This window comes from Mastacembelus armatus, chromosome 14 (assembly GCF_900324485.2).
Source record: "Mastacembelus armatus chromosome 14, fMasArm1.2, whole genome shotgun sequence".
In the NCBI taxonomy this organism is placed as follows: domain Eukaryota; kingdom Metazoa; phylum Chordata; class Actinopteri; order Synbranchiformes; family Mastacembelidae; genus Mastacembelus; species Mastacembelus armatus.
In genome coordinates, this window is record NC_046646.1 from 20,244,424 (window position 1) to 20,271,286 (window position 26,863).

Below are 26,863 nucleotides of genomic sequence, written 5' to 3' on the forward strand. Positions count from 1 at the left end.
GCAGCTACTGCATACGAGAAACATCCATTCACATTAGCACCACACCCACTCATAAAACATCACTCACTCTTTTCCCCGGGCTGCTCCATGTAATGGAAATCTTGTTTTACCGTAAGCTTTAGGGTGTGTGCAGACGTGTGTGTGGTCAGTAAAGCAGTGTCTTTCCAAATGTCCTGGCTCACATTCTAGATGCTTGGATGACAGTGTAAAGTGAGGATGATTTCTCATGTGGTCATTCAGCATCTGACTGAAAGGAAAAAGTGCATGTGTACATGCAGACACAGATGCAAACAGATACACAAATCCAGCTTTAGCAAACAGAAACAGCCTGACCTGAAACATGTGGTCAGTTATTTAGCGCATGCAAAAGCCACACAAACGCATAGCCTGACAATTTCATCCTGAAATATGTGGGAGGCATTTGTATCTGTTAGCGCAAATACATGAATAAATCACTGTCACAAGGACAGAATAGAAGAAACAACCACATGAAGTGAAACGATCCAAAATCCTCCACTTCCAAATCATAAGCTCAATAACTGAACAAAATTCACAAAGCAAGCAACAGCTAGGCAGTACAGCTAGTTCCATCTGACACATGCAAATAAACATTGGTATGTTAAATCAGCACACTTCTCCTTTAAGGAGCCACACTGGAGCTTTACAGGTTGCACTTGTAGAATAGCCAGCCGTGCCTACGCCTAGTTACACATAGGAGCAATGTGTCTACAGAGATATGGATAGAAAAAACTGTAAATGATCAATTTGGACTGCTTGTGTTTTCTTTTACATGTTCTTACGCTTGCTTTGGGAACTGTTGATAGAGCAGTGACACTGTCAACCAACTTGAAGAAAGACTTTGTTATCAGCTTTTCAGATACATTTTGTTGTCAGCTGAAAGCACAAACTCACTCTCAGACTACAGACACTTATTTGGGGGCTTATAAAAGAAAGGTTAGCTTGACAATGTACAGCACATCCTTCTAGTGTTGCAGTGGTGCTGTAAGTGGAGGAAATCCAATGCTGATCTATAAATGACTCCTTACACCAGAGGCATCTGTGGCGTGACTGCCTTATGTTGCAGAATGCTGGGGCCTACCTTTCAGAACAGAGTGAGGAGCTTGAGTATCTGGAAGGAGCTCAAAGTAGAACTACTGCATCGTTTCACCAAACAAAAAGCCAATTTCAGATGCACAACTACTTGTGCATCTGTATATCTGATCAAGATGCAATAGGAAACCACGCTGTGGAGAAATTCTCAGTACATTGTCCTGCCAGGAGACCCTGGGGCAAACCCAGAACATGGTGGAGGGATTACATTTCCCATCTGGACTGAATCTGGCTTCAGGATCCACCCGGATGGGCTGGAGGACAGAGGTGGGGAAAGGGCATCTGGGCTATGTGTGTAATTTGCTTCAGCTGCCCAGGAGGGACCTATTGAAATATGTGCTTGGTTTTCTTGTATTAGTTCTGCAAATGGTCTGTGGGTGTGTCTATGAGAGAGAGAGAGAGAGAGAGAGAGAGAGACAAAATATTGTTCATCCCTGCTAATATGTAGAAAGTCTTTTTTTATCCTCAGGCCAGAAGCCACTAAGGACACATGGGTTATCATTATCATGTCAAAGGTTAGATGTCATAACCTGGCAGAGGTCAATATCCAACAGGATTAGATGGCCTATAAATAATTGCTTTCTGTGACAGGACTTCCACTGGGGAAAGACTAGGGGTGGTAAACAACCTCTTGCAATTGTAAATGATTTTATTAAATTATGGATAATAGAGCCTCAGAGATCACACTAGGGTCACACGATGCTAAAATCAAAATTCTTTATACTCAAACAAAGCTTTGTGCAGTAGAGATTAAAGCTATTAGACGTTTTGCAGTTAAAGGTGGCTTTGGTTGCAAATAAGCTAAAATACAATAAGATGAACTTTAACAGTCGCCAAAGGGACCTGAGAGCTGTTCAAAATGTGACCCTTTTCCTTCAACCTTTCCCTTTTCACACTCGAGCAGTGGTGGCTGTTAATTGAGTGCAGAAATACACCTACTGTAACAAGGAATCCAGCCTCACTTAAAAATAACTCCCAGTCCCACTCATCCTTCTAGTGTTGACCTTTAGTGGTTTGTTTCTGGTTGGTGTCACGGACAACAAAAATCTAAGGTCAGTTAGGATGAATATTTATGTTATATAGGTTTAGTGTTAAAGCAGCAAACAGCCAAGAAATGCCATCTCTCCTGTGCTGAGAGTATCTCTGTTTCAACTTCTCTTGCATGCTGCATACTTCTCATTCTCTCTGCTATGTTGTAGTAACCAATGACAATCTGGTATAACAAAAAAGTAACATGAAGCCAATAGTGTAATGTGAAAGGGGAACAGAAAATAAAACACTTTCATATAAAAAGGAGCAGCAAGGTCATTTCTATTGGCTGCTGTTTATTTTACTCCGCAGGCATTTGTAGAGAAAAAGAGATGGAGACCCAAGCAAATTAAAAGAAACAAGAAGATAAAGACAGAGCATTAAAAGCAGTTTCACTGTAACAACACTCACAGAAAATGAAATGAGAGCCAAACTAAAGATAACCCCAGCTCTAACAGAAAGAAAATGGCAGAGAAATGGCAGCTGCAGAAAGGACAGATCGAAAGAGGCAAAGTCCTGAGGTAGTAAAAAACAGCACTGATTAAAGGCTCCACACATGTTGTATGTCCAGAAGAGAAGGAGGGATAGCAGAGAGTTAATAAGGGAACGGGCTATAGATTGACATAGGCTCAGAGCAGTAACAGGAGCGTGAGCAACATCAAAACATCTGCCATCAGTTCCAGTGCTGGCAACTATACCACTCTGTGTCTTTGCACCCCAGTAGGATGTTTGAAATCAGCAAAACACCAGCCAGCGATTGTTTACAAAAGACGGAAGGCTGAGCACTTGGCACAACAACCCAATGTTTTAAATGCTACAGAAACCAAAAAATATCAGATTTGCTCGAAGCAACAGCAGATACAGAACAGGAAGGTGAAACCTAAGAAGAAAACAAAAAAAACTGGAAAAACACACTCAAAGATACTTGATGCCCTTTTGGTGATTTTGATCTAATAATATTTGTGTATAAACCAAATCCCAAGTATGTTTTTGTATTTTTTACAAGCTTATTTGTGATTGATTTGTTCGCACTCAGTTGTCTTTGCTGCCCATAGCTTTAAAATGGGAAGGCCCAGTAGGCATAGCAATGCATCACTAAAGATTAAGCTGAGGCCAAATACATATTCTGACATTATGTGTACAGGTATGTACGTGTTATTTTATCATGTGTCCCTTTTGTTAAAAGCTTATTCTCTCATAGCACATTTAGCATCAGACAGTATTTTACATGTTAAATACTGGGTACTTTATTAACAAATGCCCAGAGGCCCCAGTAGGCAGCACAGAGCTGAGATGCTCTGGGTGTTACAGTGAGAACACAAACCACCTGATCAGTAAATCTTGCTGGGAATCAAAAACCAAACAGGGCAAAGCCTTCTAATGCCCTGGGGGAGTCGAGGTATTAAGAGATGAACTAAAAAAAAACTTTAAAAAGATTCTGAGTTCCAAAGCAAACCTGCTTCGACAAACACACCCTGAATATTTATTTATTCAGTTTTGTCTCATTGATTGACTCACTATGCATATTTTTCTTTGACTTTGTTTTCAAGCCATTTTTTTGGTCTGTTTGTCTGCACAATCTGGCACATCTCTACAGCCATACAATCTGTCCTGGAAAAAAACATACATTTAAAAACATAAATAATAGACTAGTGTATTCATGAGGTGGGGGGGGGGGGGGCGGTACAAAGAGCTTCTCCAGAGGGTGAGTGATGTCTGAGGATGGAAGGCAAAGTGACATTTGTTATTGGGTGTTGCATGAAAACAGGAGTGTGCTGATAGTGAAAAGGCCAGTGTCCTCTATCCCACCTCATACACACATCTTCAAAAACACTGCAACACACAATCAAGATGAATGAGATTTGATCTTCAACAAGGGTCATGGCATCATATTATTAGACAGCTACATTACTGATCAGGTAACACTTTTTGTAGAGGTGTACTGTTTATGTGTGTGTGTTAGTATGAGTGTGTGTGTGTGTGTGTGTGTGTGTGTGTGTAAGAAAGAACATTATTGATTAAAGGGAATCTTTGCACCTAAATGTCAGCCTGTAACTGCTCTAATTGGCTAAATGAGATTCTGAGGTGATGGATGTTGATAATTGTCTTGCTCCATTTGCTGGCTTCTGTTCTTATCACATGCAAGCGTGTTCATGTACAAATGAGGCCTACCGTGTCACAGTGATTGGATCAGGACTTTCACTCTGGCTGGAGCATGCATGCAGACTCAAATACAGGTCTGCAGATTGGACTCTTGGTTTGTGTTTGTGTATTTTGTTTTGACATAATGTGTACTAACCCCTCTAAAGCTTTGGCCAGGTTAATCTTGTAGCAAACAATGTGTCTCTAGGCTAGACTTTGCTGTCTGATCTTGTCTGCATAAAATGTCTATGTATGTGTGTGTGCATGTGTGCTGTCAAATGTTTATTGATGCATTTGCTTTTGTCCTGCAAAACCAATTTACCAAAAGTCCTCTTGTATGCAGACAGTAATCACACGGGCTCACGGCCTGCAAATTATTATCTACAAACAGGTAATACATGGCTGTATGGTTAAGAGACCATTATACAGGTAGTATGTGTACATAGGAGCCGAGGTAGCAAGCCATTACTGTGGCAAACAAACAGCAGGGCTTTGTGTGTAGCTGCCACAGCACTTATAATACACTGAATAATAATCATAACTGCAGACTAGATGAGGCGAGTGGATGCTATCTATAAATTATGTTGACATTGAGACAAAAACTTTCCAAATCCACTGGATTTTTTTTAATCAAGCACAGTCAAATTCCACCAACCAGTCTGATGCTGAATGTTCCTCGTTTATTTCTTATAGACTCAATTCTTGTATTGCCATGCTCATATTTTTCCCTTCCTATGTATGTATAATGCTTTTTTTTCCACAGCTCTGTTAAATTGATTATCATCAGTGTGTATTAGAAAAATCTACTCAAAAATTTGTTTTATATTTCCCTTCCTTGTTTGAGTGCTTGCATCACTTGCATGTGATTGCAAGTATCTCCACGTTCTTAACATTTAGAAATTCAAGTTAAGGTTCAAATGTGAGGCAAAAGACTTAAATAGCTTCTAAATAAAGATGGCCGAGCAAAACGATCTCTTGTGCTAAAGCACTAGCACTAGCACTCTAGCAGCTGAATGCAGAAAACAAGTGTGTAATTCTGAACACACCAAACACCAAACTAAGTGATGGATAGAAGCATTTTGGATTCAGTGCCATAGATGAAAAAAAAACTGGAATAAATGTGAGGCTGTTTTCTAACTTGTAAAATACAACTTTGCTAGAGTCAGTCTTTTTAAATCTAGCCAAAAAGAGCTCCAGCACACTTGGGGCAGTCAGACTGTAGCCTATGCCAGCCTTGTTCCTGTTTAACTTGTATAAAGACCTTTTTTTCTGCAACAGGGAGCTGCATGAAATTCAATATTATTACAAATTAATGTTACCAAATTAATTTATTTGAGGAAATTTGTCAGATTTTGTTTATTTTTGTGGGTTGCTCCTGAAGACTATAAGTTCAAAAATATAATGATGTGTGGAGTTAAAGAGAGTGAGCTCACTGTAGCCCACACTTTCTCTTAGCGTGAGGATAGTGGCTCAAAGCTACATTAGCTGCTCCAAGTGCAATGTCTAAATTTCCAGTTGCTTTATGGGTAATACAATGTAGCACCAAATTTTGATGAGCGAGAAAAATATAGGAAATTGCTGCATCAGTTTTCTTTCTCCTAAAAGTGTTCATTCTAAGTCCAGTGGTGCATTATGGGAATGGTAGGCTTTTTTTTTTCAAAACCATAATATGGCTGCTTCCAAAATAGGAAAGTCCATGTTATAAAGCAAAAAGACTGTCTTTACTTTCGAGGGACAAGCCAGGGGGTTCAAGTGAGAACTCTGATCTTGCTGTGATACAGTTGACAGGTAAATCCTGTTCAGTCTTAAAAGAGAGCTACTGATGAAAGCAAAGGAAACCAGTGAAAGGAGACATTTCAGGCCATGAGGCGGCTTAAGGTGTAGCTCAGAACCAGTGTTCCTAATATTGTGTGTACATGGTGTGTATCTCTTCAGCATTACTCCCTTTGCTTCATTATTCACATTCATCAAGGTGAAATTGTTATATCAATTTTTAACCCCCCCCTGCTTCACATTAATAGACAGAAGGGATTCAGGATCACAGAGGGAGATACTGTGGATATCTGTAGACACAGTAAAGGTGTTTAAGTAGGCATTCTGATCTATAATCTTCATTCTAATGAGAGTCGTTTTTCATTGTTGAGCTGCTTGTATAAGTTAGCCTCTAAATGTGTGTTTGGGGGTGGGAGGTGTTGTGTGTGTTCTAATGGACAAGGAGCTTCCTACGAAATGGTGATGACAGTATGCTCCAGCAAGCAGCTGAATACTTTGAAACGGCACAGAGGGATTACTAATGAGTTGCAGTATTGGAATTTGCAATCATCCTCTGCAGTGGCATAACTCCCAACTATTTCAACACAGTATAAAATCCTTTTTAATTATCAAAATCTTTCCCAAAATGATGTCCCAAACACTGTTCGCTGGAAGTGTATGTACCATTTAATCTCATGTAACGGTTGGTTATGTTTGCAGTTCCACTGCAACAGCACAAGCTCAATAAGAGAAGAGTAGTACATGCTGGCAAAATTATTAATTTTATTCTTAGTACAAAATAAAATTGAAATTGAACCAAACTCTTTGTGATATGATATTTTCATGAAATATCAAAACACTTTTCATTTTTATCAAACCTTACCATTGGTAGTTTCAGTCATTTTCTCCAGTTAATTTCCTCTGGAGTTGCTACATTCACACCTCTAGCTGTCTTAATAGACATAAAGACTTCATTCCCACTTACAAACGAAATGCCACTGACATTCTGCCCTAGGAAGCTCTAAAGCAGTGTGGAATGAAATTACATGACCATGTGCTCAATCAAGTAGTGGACCACTGTTGTGTGAGTGACAATCTGTGTCTAATGGAGCACAAAAGAATAAGGATTCATCCAAAATATGATCCATCTGTTAAGTTTCATCACTGCGTTTACATGCTTATAGTCTGAATATTGACCATGGCTTTCATCAAACACGTTATATTCAGGCCGAAGAAGATGATGAGGTAGAAGCAGGTATAGGAAAATAAGGAGCTGAGGTAACAAGAAAAGAAACACACCAGTGAAGCAAAGACCAAAACACTCACTTTGAAAGGTGTGTCTTTGACTTTGGCATGTTGATTTATAAAAACTCTGTTGTCTCTGGTATCAAGAGGCTAATAATAAGAATTTAGTAGTGAGATGGTACACCTGGAAGATACATAACCTTAACCCAGAGACATAGCTTTAAACCACCCTGCTGGTACAAATGTACCCTGCAAACTTCATATGTTCATTTACAGCAGCATTTTTTTCATGACCCCCAGTGGTTTAAGATGGACTCGCACTCTGGCATGTGGACAACTTTGATGTGAACAAGACCTCTCTTGTCCTCTCTTCAGGACTTAAGATAAATATTTAAAATTTTACTATTTAAGTGTCCACTGTTCGCAATAATTTGGCTGAGTTACACTTTAGCCTTGTTTCAAAGAAAACAAAGTTGCAGTAGTTTATTTCATGCTCTCCAGAACATCCTGACAGATGTACCTAATGTAAATGTTCATGATGTAAACAGTTTTTTACAATTAAAAATGAGTAATGTAGCAAAAGGAATAAAAATAACATCTTTGAAAACTCTAGGTTCTTAGTTAAGACTGAAAAATATTGTAATATTGTTATAGTGTTGAGTTGATCAACTTTAAAAAAAAAATATATATATATATATATAAGAAAGGAAAGAAAATAGCAAGAAAATATTATTAAGACAGAAACTGTTAGTTGAAAGAAGTGATGATGATCATGATTACTATGGACACTAAGGGTTAGAAAGTCACCAAAACACATTTGTAAGTGCCCTCATGTGCCTTTTGTAATAGCGTGCAAACAAGAAAAGGTATCTCTGAATGTGACTGTCCCTCTTCTAATCAAAGGTACACGTGTTAAAATGACAAGTGAGTAATACTGGTGCAGCAGAATAAAAATTCAGAAACATCAGCACCTTCAACAAATGGCAGTAGGTATTGTAATCTGAGCTGTGACATGTGCTCCAATAGTGCATCCAATCACTAATCTGATTGGAATTCTCTGCATCCTTTACATTGTGTTTTTAGCCAATCTGGGCTCACAAATAGTGGGGCTATTAAAGCACTGATGCATTGCAGCAGCCAGCCGGTGAGTTGAGTGAGTGAAGAGGCTCTCCAGCTGCAGTTTCTGTCATTATAGCAACGCTCCACACCTCGTCGCACCGCAGAGAACTTATTTCAACACAACAGGGGAAAAGCATCATTATTATATCAACTGTGTCTACCACCGCAGAGAGAATAGAGAGTCAAGAGTCACAGAGGAGGAGAAAATGGGCTGACAGAAGGAGAGGAGAACGTCACAGAGGGTTTAGAGAGCTTGATGACGACACTTCTGTGCTTACTCTCTTTTTTTTCCTCTGTTCTCCTCCTCCTCCCTCTCTCTCTTTCTCCCAGAGCACTACTCCCCATATCCTCCGGGGCCTGGGGATTATGGGAATCTACACCACATCGCTACGCTAAGCTTCTAGGGGAGAAGGTCAAGGGGAGGGTAGACAAACAAGAAACTCTATCTTCTTTCCATGTAACCATCTTACCCATTATTCATGCATCCTTCTACAGTATATTGTCTTCCCCTTACTTAACATACATAACTCCACCTGCATGTCCACTCGTACATAAAATCAATCAAAAACCAGTAATATAAATGCAAATAGTGATATCTCAGGATAGTGTTAGACTGTATTGATCTTCTTAAAAAAACTCTATTTTCATCTAACTGATTTGATTTAGCAAGTTGTACTTATTTTTTTCTCATCTTGATAACTGAGAAAAATGTAATTCCAAAGTGAAAGTTAAGGTTATTTTTCCTGTTTATCCTCAGCTACACTCGGGGTTTTAATGTCGGACACTCACTCCTTCCACCGCTCTCATCCACAGATCATAGGTCTTCTCACACCTCCTCTTGCTGTTTTGATAGTTTTGCAGGCATTTAACAGTTACTGGAGTCACTTTTGTTTCTGTTATTTGAAAAATAGTCACAATTTAAAAAAGTTTTTCCTCATTTTTAGATGAGAAAGGAAAAGGGTCAGATCACAGCTTTATCTGTACCAGTCTCAGGCACAAGCCTTCAGTAGCTCGAATTCTTAGTTGAAAAAAAATCTATCAATCTCACACTAGTTTTATTAAGGTGTACTGACTCCCTATTCAGGTGACTATAGCCTCAATGATATAACTACCAGAAACACCTCTCTGTATAATGCAGTACAGTCCAAAAAACTATAAACTACATCTTCCAAAATACTCATACAGTTGAATCAGAACTCTAAAATCCTACTAACAAAGGATTTATGGTAGGACTGTTGTGTTGTGTTACATTAGTTTTACCTAGGTGTACCTAATAAACTGACTGCACAGTTCAACTGGAATTTCTTAAAGTTTAATAGCAAACATCAATAACAATAGCAGATCATCCGGGATAAATGCAGGGTCAGCACACAAGTCTAAGGATGTGTCATATTTTCAAAATTGTAATTCTTGTGAAGCCTCCTACATTGTAAATAGCCTGAAATTAATAGTTGTGGTGTCACTGTTATGGTTCTAGCCTTGAAATTGCTTTTTACTCTTAACCTTGATTTTTGCATTTCCTGTTGTTTTTCACTACCTTCCACGGTGCTTTTAGAGTTTTTTTTAACAACCACAACACAAATAAAGATAAGCAGTAGTGGTTGCAGTAGGCAATAGCATTACTAATCATGCTGTAGCAGTACCAGTGCCTGCAACAAAATAGTGGTTGTATTGGTTTTAAATATACTATATCACTATTTAGCTGTAGTAGTACTTTGATTTGTTGTGGTATGGCAATACTGGTAACAGTTTTAGTAGTGACTTATAATACAGTAGTAGTAAAGGTAGTTAAAGGCTCATAGTAACAGGGGCATTGGTAAGAAGCAGTATTTTTCTCTTCCGTCACACATCAGTGTTCTCCACCTGCTTTCTCTCATCCTTTTTGTCTTGATCTGAATAATGCCAAGCTGAGGTGTATGGTTGTGGACTGTTTTGCAAAGCTGAGGCCAGGGTAGCAGCTGTCCCTGTCAAGACTCTCTTCAGAGCTGTCACGGCCTGTCTGATCCTCAGCTAATCACTTCCTACAGGCCTGCAGCATGGGACTGCTGCTGCTAATATCATCACCAACTGGGCTGGTTGAAGCTCTTAGGATAAGTGAGGTAGTTTCATATAGTAATGTGTGTGAGTTTGAAAGTGTGTTTGTGTGGGGGGGTTCACTGGAGTGCAGGTGTGTTTAGCTAGCAGCTCAATGGGTGTGCAAATGCCTCAGGAAGTGTAACATGGGTTACGCATTAAAACATACACAAACACCATAATCATTATCATAACCCCTCTTTTCCCACCTGCTAAAACACATTTGCCACACAAGGAGTTACCCATCTGTGTGTAAGAGGCTAATGGCACTGTGTGCCACACAGCAGTGCACATGGTCATATTAAAGTGGCCATCTGTAATGACACAAGCATTTTCAGCTGAGGTGAAAATAAACCCTTGGGAAATGTATCCAGAGCAAAAAAATAAAAAATAAAGAAACATCTATGGTTTTCCCATCCTCTTGACAGACTTTAGCAATGTTTCCTTTCTTGCCACACAGACAATGTGTGTTGTGGACTGACTCTGTCAGACCCTGCAGTGAATACAACTGAACTGTCAACAGAGATGACTAATTATCAGTCACTCCAGCCATGCAACAACTTCATAAATACATTTGCCTCCTGGGGTTTCAGAAGCCATCCATGATTTGAATAGCCACATACAGAGAAGAAACTGATAGGTACAATCAGGGGCATGTAGAAACCAGGGACACAGATAATAAGCAAAAAGAGAATTGAAAGAGATGAAGGAGTTTCAGACTTCTGGTAAGAAAAATGTAAAGTTTGTCTGGTAAGTGAATTTGCAAACTTATGTCAGTCACATAGGGAACACTACCATAACGGACAGATATGCAACGTTTGAACACAAAAGTATCTAGACAGATGAATATTACACCCTTATGTTGTTGTTTCATAATATGATGCCTTACAGTTTCCACTCTTCTGGGATATATATAAGAAAAACAGTCACACTGGCGATGTATAATATCGAGAGGCACAGGGCATAAGGAGGCAGACAAAATACCAAAAATGTAGAATGTGACAGCTGAAGATGAAGGTAAATAAACAATAATGGAGATGGGCAGGCAGACAGACTGAGATATGAATACAAAGTGAGACAGGAGGGTGTGACGGTGCACTGAGGCATGTAAAGGCAACTGGAGCCACCGCGTTGCTCCTTGCCCTTCCAAAGCACAGAGCTAAATGAAGCTGGGAGGGGAAAGCAGGGAACTGAGACAAGGGGGAAAGGCTGGGTATAATGGACTAGAGTGAAATAAGAAGGCATGAAAACAGCAGAGGGAGAGAAAAGATGAGGAAGATGAAAAAGCAGGAGGATGAGGAGAAGGGGAAAGATGAGCACACCAAAAATGTGACAGGCAGATAAACCAGGGACTGTCAGTGACTACATTTAATCCATTGGGTGACTGTAGCATTTAACAAACTGCTTACTTGATTCTGTGTTTGGTGGGTATGCATGCTGAACTGTGGGCATGCACATCTTTGTGTGCATCCCTGTGTGCACATCTGCCTCTCTTATTGTGCCTGGTTACCTGCATTTGTGTGGAATCTCTTGCCTCTGTGGGACTGGGTTTTTTTGTATGTGTAGTTGCATGTAGGCTTTTGTGTGTTGAGGTATAGGCTCAGCACATCTGCCACTGTTTGTGCCCTTGCCTTTGTGTGTGCACCTTCTAATAAGGTGAACATTTGTCAACAAACCCAGGAAGCAGTTGTTGTTTGACAAGAAGAGGTCTGCGGACGCGCTCAGACACACTGCCAAATATTGCATAAGTAGTATGTGTGCACCTCTGCATTGTGTGTGTGTTTGTGTGTGTGTGTGTGTGTGTGTGTGTGTGTGTGTGTGTGTCTGTGTGTGTCTGTGTGTGTCAGCAGCCCCCGCCACCACTTGATTTGGCTTGTTAGTGCTACTTCTGGGGGTTATAAGAGCCAAGAGCCATCCAATCACTGTAGCTGCTTCATGCAGGCCATTAATGCAGAGCTTATTTAGCCTGGACCTGCCCAGAGAAGGCTCATAATGTGTTTATTTTAGTCCTGTTTGTTCTGTGACCATGTGATCATTTGAATGTGACCCTGTGACCATTTGAATGATGTGATTTATGAGGCTGACAGTGGTATTTCTTAAGGTCTATATCCCCATTATTATAAGAAAATCTTGAAACAAGATGAAAAACAAATATTTTTAGGATGTGAAGTGTCATAAGAGACTATTTGAGCTTTCTTGTGTCATGCGATGGATGGAAAAATAGTCTTTAAAGAATGTTTTTACCTGCCAAAACTGGAAGATTGGACTCTGAAATTAATGGACAAAACCAGTGGTGTAATAACTTGATTAAACAACCTTCTTCTTGAGCTATGATTTTCCTATGAATATGAAACAGTTTCTAACACTTTATTGCAATTGCCAAAAATAAAAATGAAGAAATTGGAGATACAATTCAAAACTAAGACAACTGCTGCTGAGAACTCCAGTTTGTTTTGTATTATTTACTGTTTTGTGTTTTGAAGTTTGCCAAGTCAGGTTGGGATCCTGGTGGGTGTGACAAAAAACTCTGCAGGATTTAAATATTAATGAGAGCCATGCCTGTTCAGTCTTTAAAATTAGCAACCTCCTTTTTCGTGGCCACGTCTCCCCCTAAAAAAGGAGTTTATACTCTTAATTTACCTGCTTAAATAAAGGTCACATTACTGTAACTTCGAGAGTAGAAATTTGTGTTTGTCATTGTAGCTGCCTTGACACACTGATCACACTTGCTGGCAGCTTCTCTTGTTTTATTTGTAGCAACAGTCACCATATTGTACATTGTTGTATATCCCTTATGTACCAAGATTTTATTTATTATATATTTGCAAATATTCGTGACAGCTTGGCGTAAGTGATGCAGAAATATATTTTGGATCCAAAAAAATCAGCTTTTTGTGATGGACAATCCATAATTACATGTGGTGCTTATTCATAGTCCTGTACATGGCAGCATCTGGAAAATAGCCACTACTCCTGATTCAGGAGTTGTTCTAGGGAAAGCTTTGTCTTATATCATCCAAGTAGTTTATAGTGGTTCTAAGAACTTAAGAACATCTTCATTGTGCCAGTGATCAAAGAGTTTGTCATAAATTATATACTATCAACAGAGTGTCGATTATTTTGTTGCATCATAAAATCTTATGAGAGCCAGTATAAAAGTCATGATGAGCTCTTCTTTACTAGCACTCATGTCAGATAGTGAGCAGCAAAGATGGAGAGGTGAAGGAACAGGAAAGACAGACATGAAATGCAAGAAGCTGAAAGGGGCTGGATGAAAGCAGAGAGGAGGCGCTGGAGAAAATCGCACCATGATGAGAAATGGCAAGCATCACCGAATCATTGCTCTGACGATTTCACTTTCTCAGACAGGCATGAAATTATTCAAATCTAGTTCAATCTCATGAAATATATGCCAGCCTGCAAGAGTGTAGTGAATGCTGCAACATACTGTAATGGCTTCAAACGCACTGAAATCATGAACCAACGTGTCGCTCATGTGTTTGCTGCTGAGACTTCGTGGCTTCAAGAGAGAGATGACAGCAACAGGAGTGATATGTTGCTCCACAAGGCTGCAGACAAAACTTCAAGCAACTGACTGAGGCTGCAGTGAAACATGTCAGCCATTTTTTCTGATCTGTGTTTTTCACCACCCTGAGCTGTTCACTACACCTGCACATTCAGAAGAGGAGAGTTTCCGTTCCCAGAAAGGCCCTTTCACCCCCGTTACCAAGTTTTCTCACGCTAGCGCGTCTAAACCCCAGTGTGCCGTCTAGTGGTGACTCCAAGCTCGTGCGTGGGCGTGCATGCGCGTGAATGTTGAACAAATGTGTCACTTACGGTAGAAGACGTATTCTGTGTAGCTGGACCAGATCTTGTCCTCGGTGTGCTGGTTGACAAACGAGGCAGTGACTGAGGAGTTGCAGGCCACCATTTGGAAGCCACACTCCGAGAGCATGTCAAAAGCCCTCTCCAGGTGCTTGAACTTGAGATAAAACCGGGACGTGTACCGATCCGGGGTCCTGTCCGGGTCCCGGCTCTCGTTCAACGTCTCCCCAAAAACCTCTTTAGCCAGTGCCACGCGCCCGCATATAAGTATCCGAGGTACCCTCCTGAACTTGGCGTCGGTCTGACTTTCTCGGCCCATAGTGCACGACCCCCGGTACCCTACGGTGATGAAACCACTCTTTCTATCCGCGGGGACGAGGGAGGGCGGTGGGCACTGCCGGTGGTCGCTTCCCTGGGACCCATCTTCATAATCGCTGTGAAAATAGTCGTCTGGGCTGTGCTTGATGTCCTCGGGGGTCAGCAGCTTCACTAAGTCGGGCAGCTGGAAGTACTCCGCCTCTTTCTTGAGCCTCCCTTTCTCCGGAAAGTGGTCCGGGAGGACGACTTGCTTGTCTCGGAGGTAGTCCAACACATACCGGAATAAAAACCCGTCTCTGTCGATGAAATACCGGCCCTTGGGGTCTCTCGCCAAGTCATTAGATGCGTCTTTTTTGGAAGAGAAGAGCTTACCAAGTAATGAATTCGGGGTGCTCACCAAAGTTGAGTGACGTGTGTAATAAACCTGCCCCCCTACGTTTAATTCAACAACATCTGGGAAACTGTTCTGAACTGATCCCTGGTCTTTGGGGTTAGTCCTACAGTTCAGCGCCATCGTGTCCGTCATCAACAGCTACAGACGGACTACACACCTATTTCTACAGCAAGTTTAAAAACACCAAAAATACGATGGACCCGTGACAAAAGTTGCCTAAGCAGTGTCCCCTGTTATTCTGCGATGCAGGACCTTCAAGTTCATCTCACTATAATCTAACTAAGCCCTTTTCATCGATGCTTGGCCATTATCACCTACCAGTCTTTAGCAGTTGCAGATAATGGGGGAAAGATGGCAGTCCGAGGCGTCCTTCTGTCAATGTTAAATGAACAGGACTGAGATGAATAATGTGAAGGAGGAAAGAATCAGTGCTGCCAGAGAGGAGAAACGTATCCGGGCGCATCAGAGGCTTGTTTCAGTGGCTTGTTTCAGTGGCTGTAGGACTCCCATCGCTGCTGGAAGAGAGAGCATTACAGGCGGAACCGTTGGAGCCTGAGAAAAACCTATTGCACCAAATAAAAAAGAAACTTGTCTCGCTTGCCTTTTTGCTTTATCCAACAAAAAAATCCTTCTACGCAAAAACAACAACAACCATAAATTTACGCAGTGGAAGTGAGTAAATGAAAAAAGTCAACTTCTTTTAGGATATAGTCCAACTTCATTTAGGATGCAGTCCAAACAGAATAAGGTGCTGATTTAATCTTGTCACTTTTGTTTTCTCTTCATCATCCCTTGAACACCACCAGATTTTCCGGGCAGTGCAGACTCGCAGGAGGAGGCAAAACGATTTTCAGTGTCGAGAAACTTGGCAGAGATTAGACACGCTTCCTGTTAGGGTTTTATCTGTAGACTCTCAGTAGAAATATATCGTTCTGGATTGAATTAAACAAAACATCATCCTCGAAAAATGCATTTTGTTTGCTGGACTCGAGAGGTTTTAAAAAAAAAAATCTCAGTTCCGATTTTCTTGGTGTTTTTACAGAGCAGCAGAAAGGACCGACCCGCTGCTGGTCGCTTTTACCGGGAGCTGTCCGCGGTGCTGAAACGAGCATCTCACCGCCCACCCCCTCCCCTGTGCCCCTTTCCACACCGCCTCCCCCCCTCCTAGCTGGGTGGTGTCTTCACGGCTACCCCCATCCACCCTACACCCCCCTCTGCAAGCCTTATATACTCACATACACGCAAGCTCCTATAGGATTCTGGGTGGATTTAAACTTTCGCTGCCAGGTGGAGGAAAAATAAAAGTGTCTAATGATCACGTTTTGTTAGTCAACGTCATATTACCTAAAATAAACGAAGAGCAAAAAGATCTGTTATAACAGGCCCGTGTTCGTGTTCATCACACATCAGTGTGATCACCTACTAAAACCGATGTAATGTTTTATGTGACGCTGCCCTTCACGTAAATGTGAAGACTTGACGCTCTCAAAGGTTAAAAAACTATTTGATGGGGTCTGAAAAATAAGCTTTAGACCCTCCCAGCAACTTACAGTGCACTGTCGTGAATTTGCTGCATTCATCTTTGTGTCATTATTATAATAAGCTTACACTGTTTCCGTTTGACCCCCAGCTTAAATCAATTTGCATGACATTTAGTTTGAATGCATTTAAGATGTATTATGGTTCCCCTGTGGAACAAATTGTGTGTTCTGTTCTCTGCTGATCTATTTGATATTTTGACTAGAACATGTTTATAGTTCTAGTTAAGAAACTTCCAACAAATTAATATCTTATAATGCAAAAAGTATATTTACAGCTGTAAAGTTGTAACATTATGGAAAATTTATATCCCGCATTTAAAATGAGCAACAGCGCCTCCTTCTGTTGGTATTAGGACATGTCCTGGGTTGTTTCTTTCAGCTCCATGGGCAGATCCTCCCATGGAAAAGTAAGAGAATGACTGTGTAATAAGATTATTTATAATTAATATTCTCATATTTATTGCTCTTTCTGCAACTATTCTATTTGTGTTTTCATGCATTTCACACCAAACAAGAGTTGTTAAGCTGTTTTCATTTTTTCTTTTCCAAATCTGAAAATTGCCATTATAATTCAAATCCACCTTATCCTGTCATCCAAAAGACATTATGCATTAGATTTCTACAAAATTCAGTTAGTAATGAAAATGAGTATACTGTAGTGTAATGTATAATTTCACAAATATCAGGACTTGTACTAACAGTCTAATTGCAGTTAAAAAAAAAAAGTAGTATAATAGTAAATAGTTTCCAGGTTTGCATTAAGTGCGGTTCATTTAGACAGAGCCCTTGTTACATCATTTCGCCTGCATACTGCTTTTATTTTCCTTTGACTCAGTCCGCTTATAGACAAACTTGCCTCGGGCAAAACTGCATTTCTCGTCCATTTCTTCACTGCATGTGTTTTTCCTCTTAGGCAATGATGTCACCACTTTTCTTTTAAAATTTAAAATTTTATTATTATTCTGTTTACAAGCATTGACTATAGTTACAGAAACAGAGAAACTGATGCAGGCACTTGCATGGTGAAGGTGCAGGAATCAGTAGGATTTGTTTTGCAGCATCAAAAGCACTTAAGTAATTATTGTTTTTACTGGGACACTCAACTCATATTTTGACCTAAAAACTACAAGTCCAGTGGCTATGACTCAACCTCTAGATAACATCACCTGGACGACTGAGATTCTTCACAGACAACTCCTATGTAGTGTCTCACACAGTCCTTCCTGCGTGTACAGGAGCCTGAATTATGAATAACTCTTCCCCATGTTTCCAAATTACATTGTAATTTTAAATTTACCCATGTTTTAAAAGTATATATGATGAAATGGTCATTTTGAAATGCAAATAACATCCTAGAATCTCCTGACTGTTCAGTTTGGGCTTATTGGAAGTTCTGCTCCCATATGCTTTGCTGGTGTTTCAAAGAATCCTTCACGTACACTGTGTAATTTTCAAATCAAAAACTTGTATTTTTTCCAAAGTTGCAGCTGAACATGCTGACTCCAAGTATGTATGTTTACATATATATGAACATATATGAACACATTATTATCTTGCTTACTAGCACACACTGTGAGGAATAGTACAGACAAAATAACTGATTGAATTAGAAATATTAAGTTAGTCAGTGTGATCATATTGACAGTGTTTCTTGAATGAAAATGTCAGATCAGTTTGAGGAGTTATAGCTTGAGTCTTCCTAAGAAGTACTAACATTCAATCAGACAGAGCTGATACTATAGGAGTGAAATGGGACAAGAGCGTGCAAGATAAAAACTAAGTGAATAAAAGACAGAGCGGGAGCGAGGAGGTGTGCCTGACTGGGACCTGAGCAGTCACCCAGAAGTAGGCCATGGCTGTAGCTTCATCATAAATGCATGTAGCCACTACACTGCTCCCTGCTGTGCTGCTATTTAAAGATCAATGACTGACCACCTGTAAGGAGTTAAACCTGTTTGGGCTATCATAATTCATTTCAACTCAGCTCCCCAAACAGCACTTGGTTTAATGACATAAAAGCATTTAAAACACAGTCAGACAAGCACCAGAGCAGATGACACTCGCTTTCATGGTTTCAGAATATGTCCCATGAAGTGGAACACATCTTAGTTCATGGTAGTTTAATAGTGGAATTTCAGGAAAGACCATTTAAAATCATGTTTTAACAATTCTCAGTTATTTGTGATTTATTATTTTGCCAAGAAAGACGAAATATCAGCGCTATTTTTGACTTGCAAAGGAAATCCACTTTTTACATTCCTTGACACAGATCAACTCACAGCACAGCCATTTTCTTCCTGTGCTGTGCAGAGAAAACTATGAAAGGGAATTTTCAGGCCAGTCACAGATGGTTGAAATAAACAACGTAGTACTTCCACTTCCATCCCTCATTACAGTCACACTGAATGATGCCTGGCCTTAGATGGGAAATTTGCAATACAGCAGGCAGATATTCAATGCATAAAATCAACCGTCTCAGAGAGGATGAGTATTTACCGAAATGAGTTTCTATGTAAGCCTCAGCCATCCGTTAAACTTGGATGTTTATTATTTGTTATTTAAACTTGGTCAGCTATTCATAATATGAAAAGTTTCAACTGCCAATAACTTAGTTTTGAATTTGTAAGAAAGCAATCTGACCAGCTAGAGAAGGGGGAGTGTAAACCAAAGACTATGGCAGAATACGTTGTTTGGGTGATTAGGTGTGAGGGCACACATAGATATCATAGAAAAGACAGTGCTGATGAAATTATGCCTACACAAAAATAGCCTGCTGATGCTCCATCCCAGTGCAATCATAAGTTGTTAGCAAACTGGTGATAGGGCTGAACCGCTACTGCCTTACTGAGCAGATACACTCCCCAGCACCTCTGGCTGCTAATGCATTGAGTCATCAATTTCAAATGGGTTTTCAAAGACTTGCTCAGCAAAGTTTTTGCTTATTATAGAAGTCTGTTGATTATCTCATTATAATTAAGAAATGTCTTGTGTCTGCAATATTGATCGTCAAACTTAAGCTCGGTTATGTCCTTGTGGGCATCAACAAGAAGTCCAAATTCCCCAGCTTTGTTATCAGAACAAGAAAACAATATATTTTTTCCGCTGATTCCAGAATAATAGATGCTTTCTATTTGCAGCCCGATTCCCCACTGAAGTCAGTTGAACTGAGTAAGTAGATCTAGTTGCTTCCTCACATCTTAAATAATGGCATCAATGTTATTAGAGAAAAAAGTCCTGCATGGCTCAAAATGGAAGCTAAATGCCAGCAGAGTGACAAATTGAGGGCATATTTCTTGTGAATGTTACTCACTTGGCTACTGAGCAATAATATTACAATATACCTGGATTTTTTTCAAAAATTATTCTTTCAAGCTTTGTGTCATTTTGCCTCTCTGTCCCTCAATTCTCTCATCATCCACTCTTTACACAGGCCAAGGCAGTTTTCCCTGATAAACTAGGTCCAACAGCTTACCCTGGAGACAAGGCTATTTAACAGAAAGCCCACTACACATTAAGGGCTTTGGCAGCTGAAGTAGAGCAGGATGTTAAGGGACAGACAAGCGACTCCTGGAGCCAGAATAAGTAGAAGCCTCCAAGACACCACAGAGAGCTGGAAAGTTAAACATCTCAGCCTGTCTTCTGGCCAGCAACACAGCAGCAGAGCTGTCATCCCACTCACTAACACTGACTCTGCAGTTGTATGTGTGTGTGTGTGTGTGTGTGTGTTATAGTGTACTGGTAAAAGCATCAAGTAAACCCTTGGAGTCAAGTCTAAACAGAGCAGGGAAATATGGATTCAAAGTTATCTGAGATACAGCCAGCTGAGCCAGGAGTTATTGTTAAAGAAAGCTGATAGATAATTATACTAACTGTAGGTCACACTATTTCTATAAAGCATTTGTTGTCAAGTTCAGACCCCAAAATAGATCCACATGTAGTGTGAACACATTAACCTCATTCTAGAAGCCTTTCTCAACTATGGACGGATGACATTATAGCTTTATATAAAGCCAAATTATTGTTTTCTTTAAAGTGGAATGTCTGTTTTTGCATTCACCATTGAAATTTCCAGCTGTGGGTTACGAAGCTGAAGGGGAGAGTCAATGACTTTGTATACAAACAGAAGCGTGATTGTGTGTAATGATTGCAATTCCCATTGCAGATGGATTGTTCTGTAGTATTTTCTGATGTTGTGATTTTTACCTTTGAAGTCCTGAGCTTCTACATAGTAGATAAAAATGCTTAAACTTGAGGGTTTCAATATCTGAGAGGTTTAGTCTTTATTTCTAACTCTGGTTTTTTAGAAATACAGCGTTTTAATTTCCACTTTAGGACAAACAGTAATGTTGCTGAAAAGTGATAAGATTTCTCTTAATGTTCTTTTTTTCTTTGTTAAAATGGAAATGGCCCATTTTCACCCATGGAGATAATTAAAATTGTTCATAGTTTTAAAACCAGGAGGTCTTGAGTGTCTCTTAGTGTGATGATGGTATTTTATTCAATTTGCACCATGTGAGGCTCAGAAAACAGTTGGCCAGGACCAGGTTGTGGGTGTAGTGAAAGGATGGGAGGGGGTGGAGGATCTGACAGCTCCATGGCAATGGAAGAAATCTCTGTTCATTTACTTGAATAAAAAACATCCATTGAGTCAGACTGTGTGTAAATGTATTCTGACTTATCTTTCTATCTGGATTATATCAGACACAGATGAGCCATGATGAGCATGTACAGAGTAACCATTCTGTCAGATCTGTCAAATCATATATTCTCACTGCACATTGAACCCCTATTGAAAGTTGAAAAGACATATATAGAAGAATGTGCTTCACATTTCTGCAGCATCTAACAGTTCATTTAAAAAACAGTTTTAATGTTAATGAATTGCATTTAACATTATGAAGCATTATGTTATTGAACTTGCAGTTGTGTTAGCTGCATCTTAAACAATGCTTGGTATTGAATTGTAAAATATCCATTCTGCTTGGGTTTAAGTAGAAATTACATTCTGGGGGGCTGCACATTTTTAATATGCCAGCATATCAGCTAGGATGATGTTGAGTAAATGTGATGTTGATATCCTATTAAGACAGTAATGCGCTTTTAGACTATTGTTTACTATCGGGTGTCTCATATTCAGTCTTAATTTGGGAATTTAATCAGTCTATGACTTTGGATGGTGCTGGTCTCTTCCAGTTTCTGTCTGAATTCAGCTTCTAAATAACCTTAAAAGATAATTAAGGAGAAAGAACTCATCAGGGGAAAAACATATGTACCAGACATTTGGTGAATGAAAACTGAAATGAAAAAATATATAATTGATGTTAAATCAGTCTATCTCCTTCTATTAATTTCACTTATTTTCACATTTTTTTAAGTCAAGTGCATTTTTCATGATACAGGCAGTAGTCTGCCTCCAGTTTTGGCACAAAAATTCCCAAAACAAGAGAAACTGCACGTAAAACAGGTGTACTGATTACTCCACATTGGCAATCTTTTCTCTGTTGTAAGAACAATAAAGTCTAAAGAGAGTTAGCATCTTAAAAAGGGATTTTTGCCAAGAAAAGAGTGAGCCCATATCTGTGCCATCCTCTACATCTCTGAGGCCACTCTTTGGCGATATACAGCACACTGAAGCTCTCCAAGCCTAAAGGGATCTTGACCCTGTTGATTTGGCAAATGATGCAGATGAGATGTTGCTAAGCACCCAGCATCCTTCTGCCAGCATAAAGGTCCTGTGGGAACACTGTGGAGCAGTAGATAGCTGAGCAATAGTTTAGTGCCACAGTCAGCTCCCCTGTGTTGTGTCTTTCTGTCTCTGAGTGTGTGGAAGAGTGTTTGTGTGTGTGTGTGTGTGTTGTGTGCATGCGTGTGTGTGCATGCATGTGTGGAGTGTGTCACAGCACAACATCTCTCTCTCTCTCTCTCTCTAACTCTCCCTTCAGTATTTTCTGGGCATTACTACTGGGATTAAAGGGGTGGTTTCCAGAGGTCCTCAAAGTGTGACAAATCTCTTGATGTAGCCAAATTTCCATATGTTCTTTGAACTGTAAAACTCATTTAAAGGTGTAGTATCCACTTTTCCTCTTCAGCTAATACCACTGGCAAAATGCTGAAAATGGTTCAAAGATGTTTAGTTATTAATCCTGCAAATATATATCTAAATTACAAGAATTTTGCTATTTTTCTCTCTAGCACAGAAATTATATACAACTTGTGCACAGACTGTAGATACAGCATATGATACTTCTATCTGTTACAGCACTGTCAAACTGAAATACTCTATAAAGTAAGATGAATGACATGAACACTCAAGAACTGCATGAACCTCTCTGCTCACACATTGATAATTAATCATTTCTGTCAGTGTGATATAATGAAGGTGACAGATAGTGTGCAGAAGATGTATAATTGAGCATGTGGTGGATCTCTGTTCACTCCTGTCATCAGTGATTTCCTTAGCAGAGAATGTCCAGTGGGGAATCACCCCAAACACAGAATCAGAGACAACAGAACTCACAAATCTTGGCTGTTTGCAACATCATACCCAGTTTAAAATACACATCATTTATTGTCCATGTTAGGAGTTGTATGTATTCATGTCTTTTTTATTTCTACAATGAAAAATGGCTCTGGATATTGACAGGGGTCTTTGCATTTGTGGGTTCTTACTTCCTTGTTTTATCTCCTTCCTGCTAATGGTGTGAAATTACTGATATGTTGAGTTCAGCTGCTGTTCATTAGCAGAAATGTTATTCAACAAAAATAATACAATTATAAAACTTGTTTCATCTAGACTCATCTTTTCTTAATGGTATATAACAGTCATAGAGAAATCCACAGGAGGAAAGCGCATCCAAATGCAACAAGATCATACCTGTTCTCATAGGACCATTAAAAAGCATTTGGGGAAATATAGGAGGAAGTAGAAAATAGAGACACTTTGAGGGTTTGGCCTCAAACAAAAACAAAAGAAATTGCAATGCTTCATCACAACTTATGGAACTTCTGAAATGCATTAAACATCATAAACTGATCATATGAACCCATGCGAGAGGATCTGAGGGAGGATTTTCTGGCATTGAGTGGCCAGACTGATGATCAGATAATGTAAGTTGGCATTTCCATTGGAGTCCCCAAAGAAATCTGCCTCTTAGCGTTGAACTGACTTTTATTGCTACATGAAATCATTTCTTTCAGTTAGATGGGTAAATAGACTCAGGAAGATGGTGAGTTTTACAATTAGACTTAAAAGTATAGACCTTTTAACCAGTTTTATTAGATTACCTAAATATTAATTTTACAGTATGTGTGCAGTTTATATGGAAATGTTATATTAATATTTCCTTCATAATTAATATCAATAGAGGTAGTGTATATATGCTTGTGAGGAAAATATGTGAATACCTAAACTTTTTGAAAACTGATATCACAAAATATTGGGTATTAGCAGTTCTCTATCAAAACACATTGATCTTGGCTTCAGCCTTGACATAAATATTGATCTAAACGGATCCATGCATCACAGGTAAACACTTGAATGATATGTCTTTAGCTGTAAAACGTTGCTTCTGCAGTAACAAAATACTGCAGCATTAACCCACTAATTTATGGCCAGCATAAAATCCTTTAACATGGCAGCATGGCTGTAAGGATGGCGTGAAAGAAAAGGCCATGCAACTATTTATAATATAAGACTTATTTTAGAAGGCTCTAAATTTGTTTTGACAGGTAGAACACTCGTGGGTCGACTGGTGCTGTCCCTGATCCCAGCCACTGGCAAATTAGAAAAGGATGACAACACTCCACAATACATTCTGCCAGAAATCATCAGTCCTGTAGCAAAGCTTACCTAACATTTCAGAATCCACGCTTTAAATTAAATGTTGCTTACTCATAAAGTGTAGACTAAAAAACAAAGCATGACTATCTCAAATGAACACATTTATATCACTCACCTTTTAGTGTATATACCTCTATTCCAGCTTAAGTTCCTTATGAAAAAAAAACGATCCAGGTTCATTTTGAAAAATAGTTGATTCCCAATTGTAGTTCATAAAGAGCAATTAATCCCTGATATTATATTTTTATACTGTTTAAATGTTTTTAGTATTATTAATATAATCAGTTTATTCCTGAATGTATTTTCATGTTATCATTTAGTTGAAAGCTGTTAAATCTTGAGTGGGTAGAAACCTCATTTTGGAAAATACAAACTTGACAAACTCTTCAGCTGCTGATTGTTATTTTCGTATAGCTCATTCACAGAGTGAATAAAGATGCACCAGAGAAAGAGTCACACAAGTACCAGATGCCTACTAATTTATGATCTGTGCAGCAGTCATATCAGTGAGGCAGCAGGAAACTGAGTTGAATGAATTAAAGGACTTTAATCTTGTAAACGGTTGATGAAGATGTGTGCAGCCATTTCTGCTAAATATAGAGCTGTGTGTGTGTTTTGTGTTCATTCACAAGCTCACTGTGTGCAGAAGGAGTAGAATGATGTCCTATTTGTTTATTTTTGTTCAGGAGATCATGCAATATATAATATGTTGCATTTGTTTTACTTCTTGATCCTGCAGAGGTGAAGAAATCTTAATTGAGGCTACCGTAGGTGGTTGGAGACGAAAGGTTGCTCTAATAAAGGAAATTCAGTCATTTTAATCCACTCATCCGCCTAGGCAGTGACAGCAGGATTACAGAAAAGACATTGAAAAAAAGGCAATTATGACAGTATATGGCAATACATGCTCTAAATTAAATTACCCTCTGTGGCCCTTTTTAATTTTCTTTCATTAAGTGGATTATGAAGAAAAACACGATCTTTAAGTTTAGAAATGATATAAAAGTCTATAGAAAGATGAGAGGCAATGAAAAAGAGGTGCTTCATTTCTGCTTGCGATTAGTCATGGATGTTTTCTATATGAATCCATGTTTCATGCAGAAAATTGATTTTGTCAATCATGAGACAGAGAAATTATCTATGTCAGGCCTGCATAGCTTACAGGTTTGTTATTTATAATCTTTTGTTGTATTTTATCATATAACCTAAATTTCATGTTTGAGTTTCATTTGCCTGTCATCTTGCATAAAGAGACACCTTTGATAATTTAATGCCATACATGTTTGTATCTAGTTGCCAGAATTTTCCTTCAACAGGAAACGAAATATAACAAATTGTTATACAGTTTCATTGAAAATGCCCTCTTAACTTATGCAACCTTCAGCGACTGCACTGTGCAGCTTTTCCCAAAAAGGTTTTTGTATATTTTTGCATGAGATCAATAACTCAATCAGAGTTTCTCTGTCTAAGACAGAAGAGGCTCAGTATGTCTCCTACAAATAATGAGAAACTTTCTCTTTATGCTTTTTCCCCACCATATTATTTTGCCACTTCTCCTTCTATAACTCCAGGGTAGACAGGTTTATGTAACTGAATTTATTTTCATACTGCACAATTTAATCTATGGCTAAAATTCAAACAATATATTGCTATGAGGTGTTTCTGTTTTAATAAGCACTGTGTAATAGTGAGAGTTAGTATGAATTAATATTAGAGAAAGTTAATAGGAATTTCCTAGTTTTTCAGTCTGTTGCTGCTGCTGGCTATTTCTCATCTATTCTCCTTTTGAAATAAAAAAAAGAGTATTGTACTCTAGAGGAAATCAAGTTGTGTTTTTTGTTTTTTTGTGTATTAATCTTCCTCAGCTTCCCTGTAACATGGTACATTACAGGTCAAGGCTCTTTCTGCTTGTTATTCCATCCTCTCCCTATTTCTCCTCAGCAGAGGTCATCAGCCAATTATTGTACGGTATCGGTCATCAGAGCAGTTGGATCTGCAGTATTTGGTGGTAGTGCAGTCTCCTGCACAGACAGAGTGACTGATCTGCTGCTCTGCTTCATGATGAAAGAGACTACATTTGTTCTTGCCTAGCCCAGCTTGTCCTGTTAAATCAGCTTCTACCATCCATCTCTGTTTGGTACCATTAGACTCTTGTTTTCAGTCTGAACTCAATAGGGTCCTAACTGAGGTGAGCTAAACAGACCATATTTAAGATATCTAACCATATCTTTTAGTGAATTCAACATGGTTTTGTTTTCTTGTCTTATATTAATCATAGTTAGTTAAAGGACCCGCTGTTTTTACCAAGATAGCCTAATTGTTAACACTGGGAAGTTGTATTGACCTTTAAAATGATAACATTTATGCTTCCTTAGCATTTCCCCCCTTCATGTGTAAAACCAGCAGCTACTGATTATTAGGTAATACCAATTAATTCCCGTAGGAGGCGCAACATTTTTCCGCAAAGGGCAATTT

The 26,863-nt window shown here is 39.2% G+C and overlaps 1 protein-coding gene across 1 annotated transcript in view; it reads right to left on the reverse strand.

The window, feature by feature from the left end:
- kctd16b (potassium channel tetramerization domain containing 16b) overlaps positions 1-15,139 on the reverse strand; it is a 59,343-nt gene extending 44,204 nt beyond the window's left edge. Inside the window, exon 1 of the mRNA XM_026328800.1 lies at positions 14,308-15,139. Coding sequence (XP_026184585.1) covers positions 14,308-15,139 — 832 coding nt within the window. The remainder of the gene's footprint in view (positions 1-14,307) is intronic.
- Positions 15,140-26,863: the final 11,724 nt, after the last annotated feature.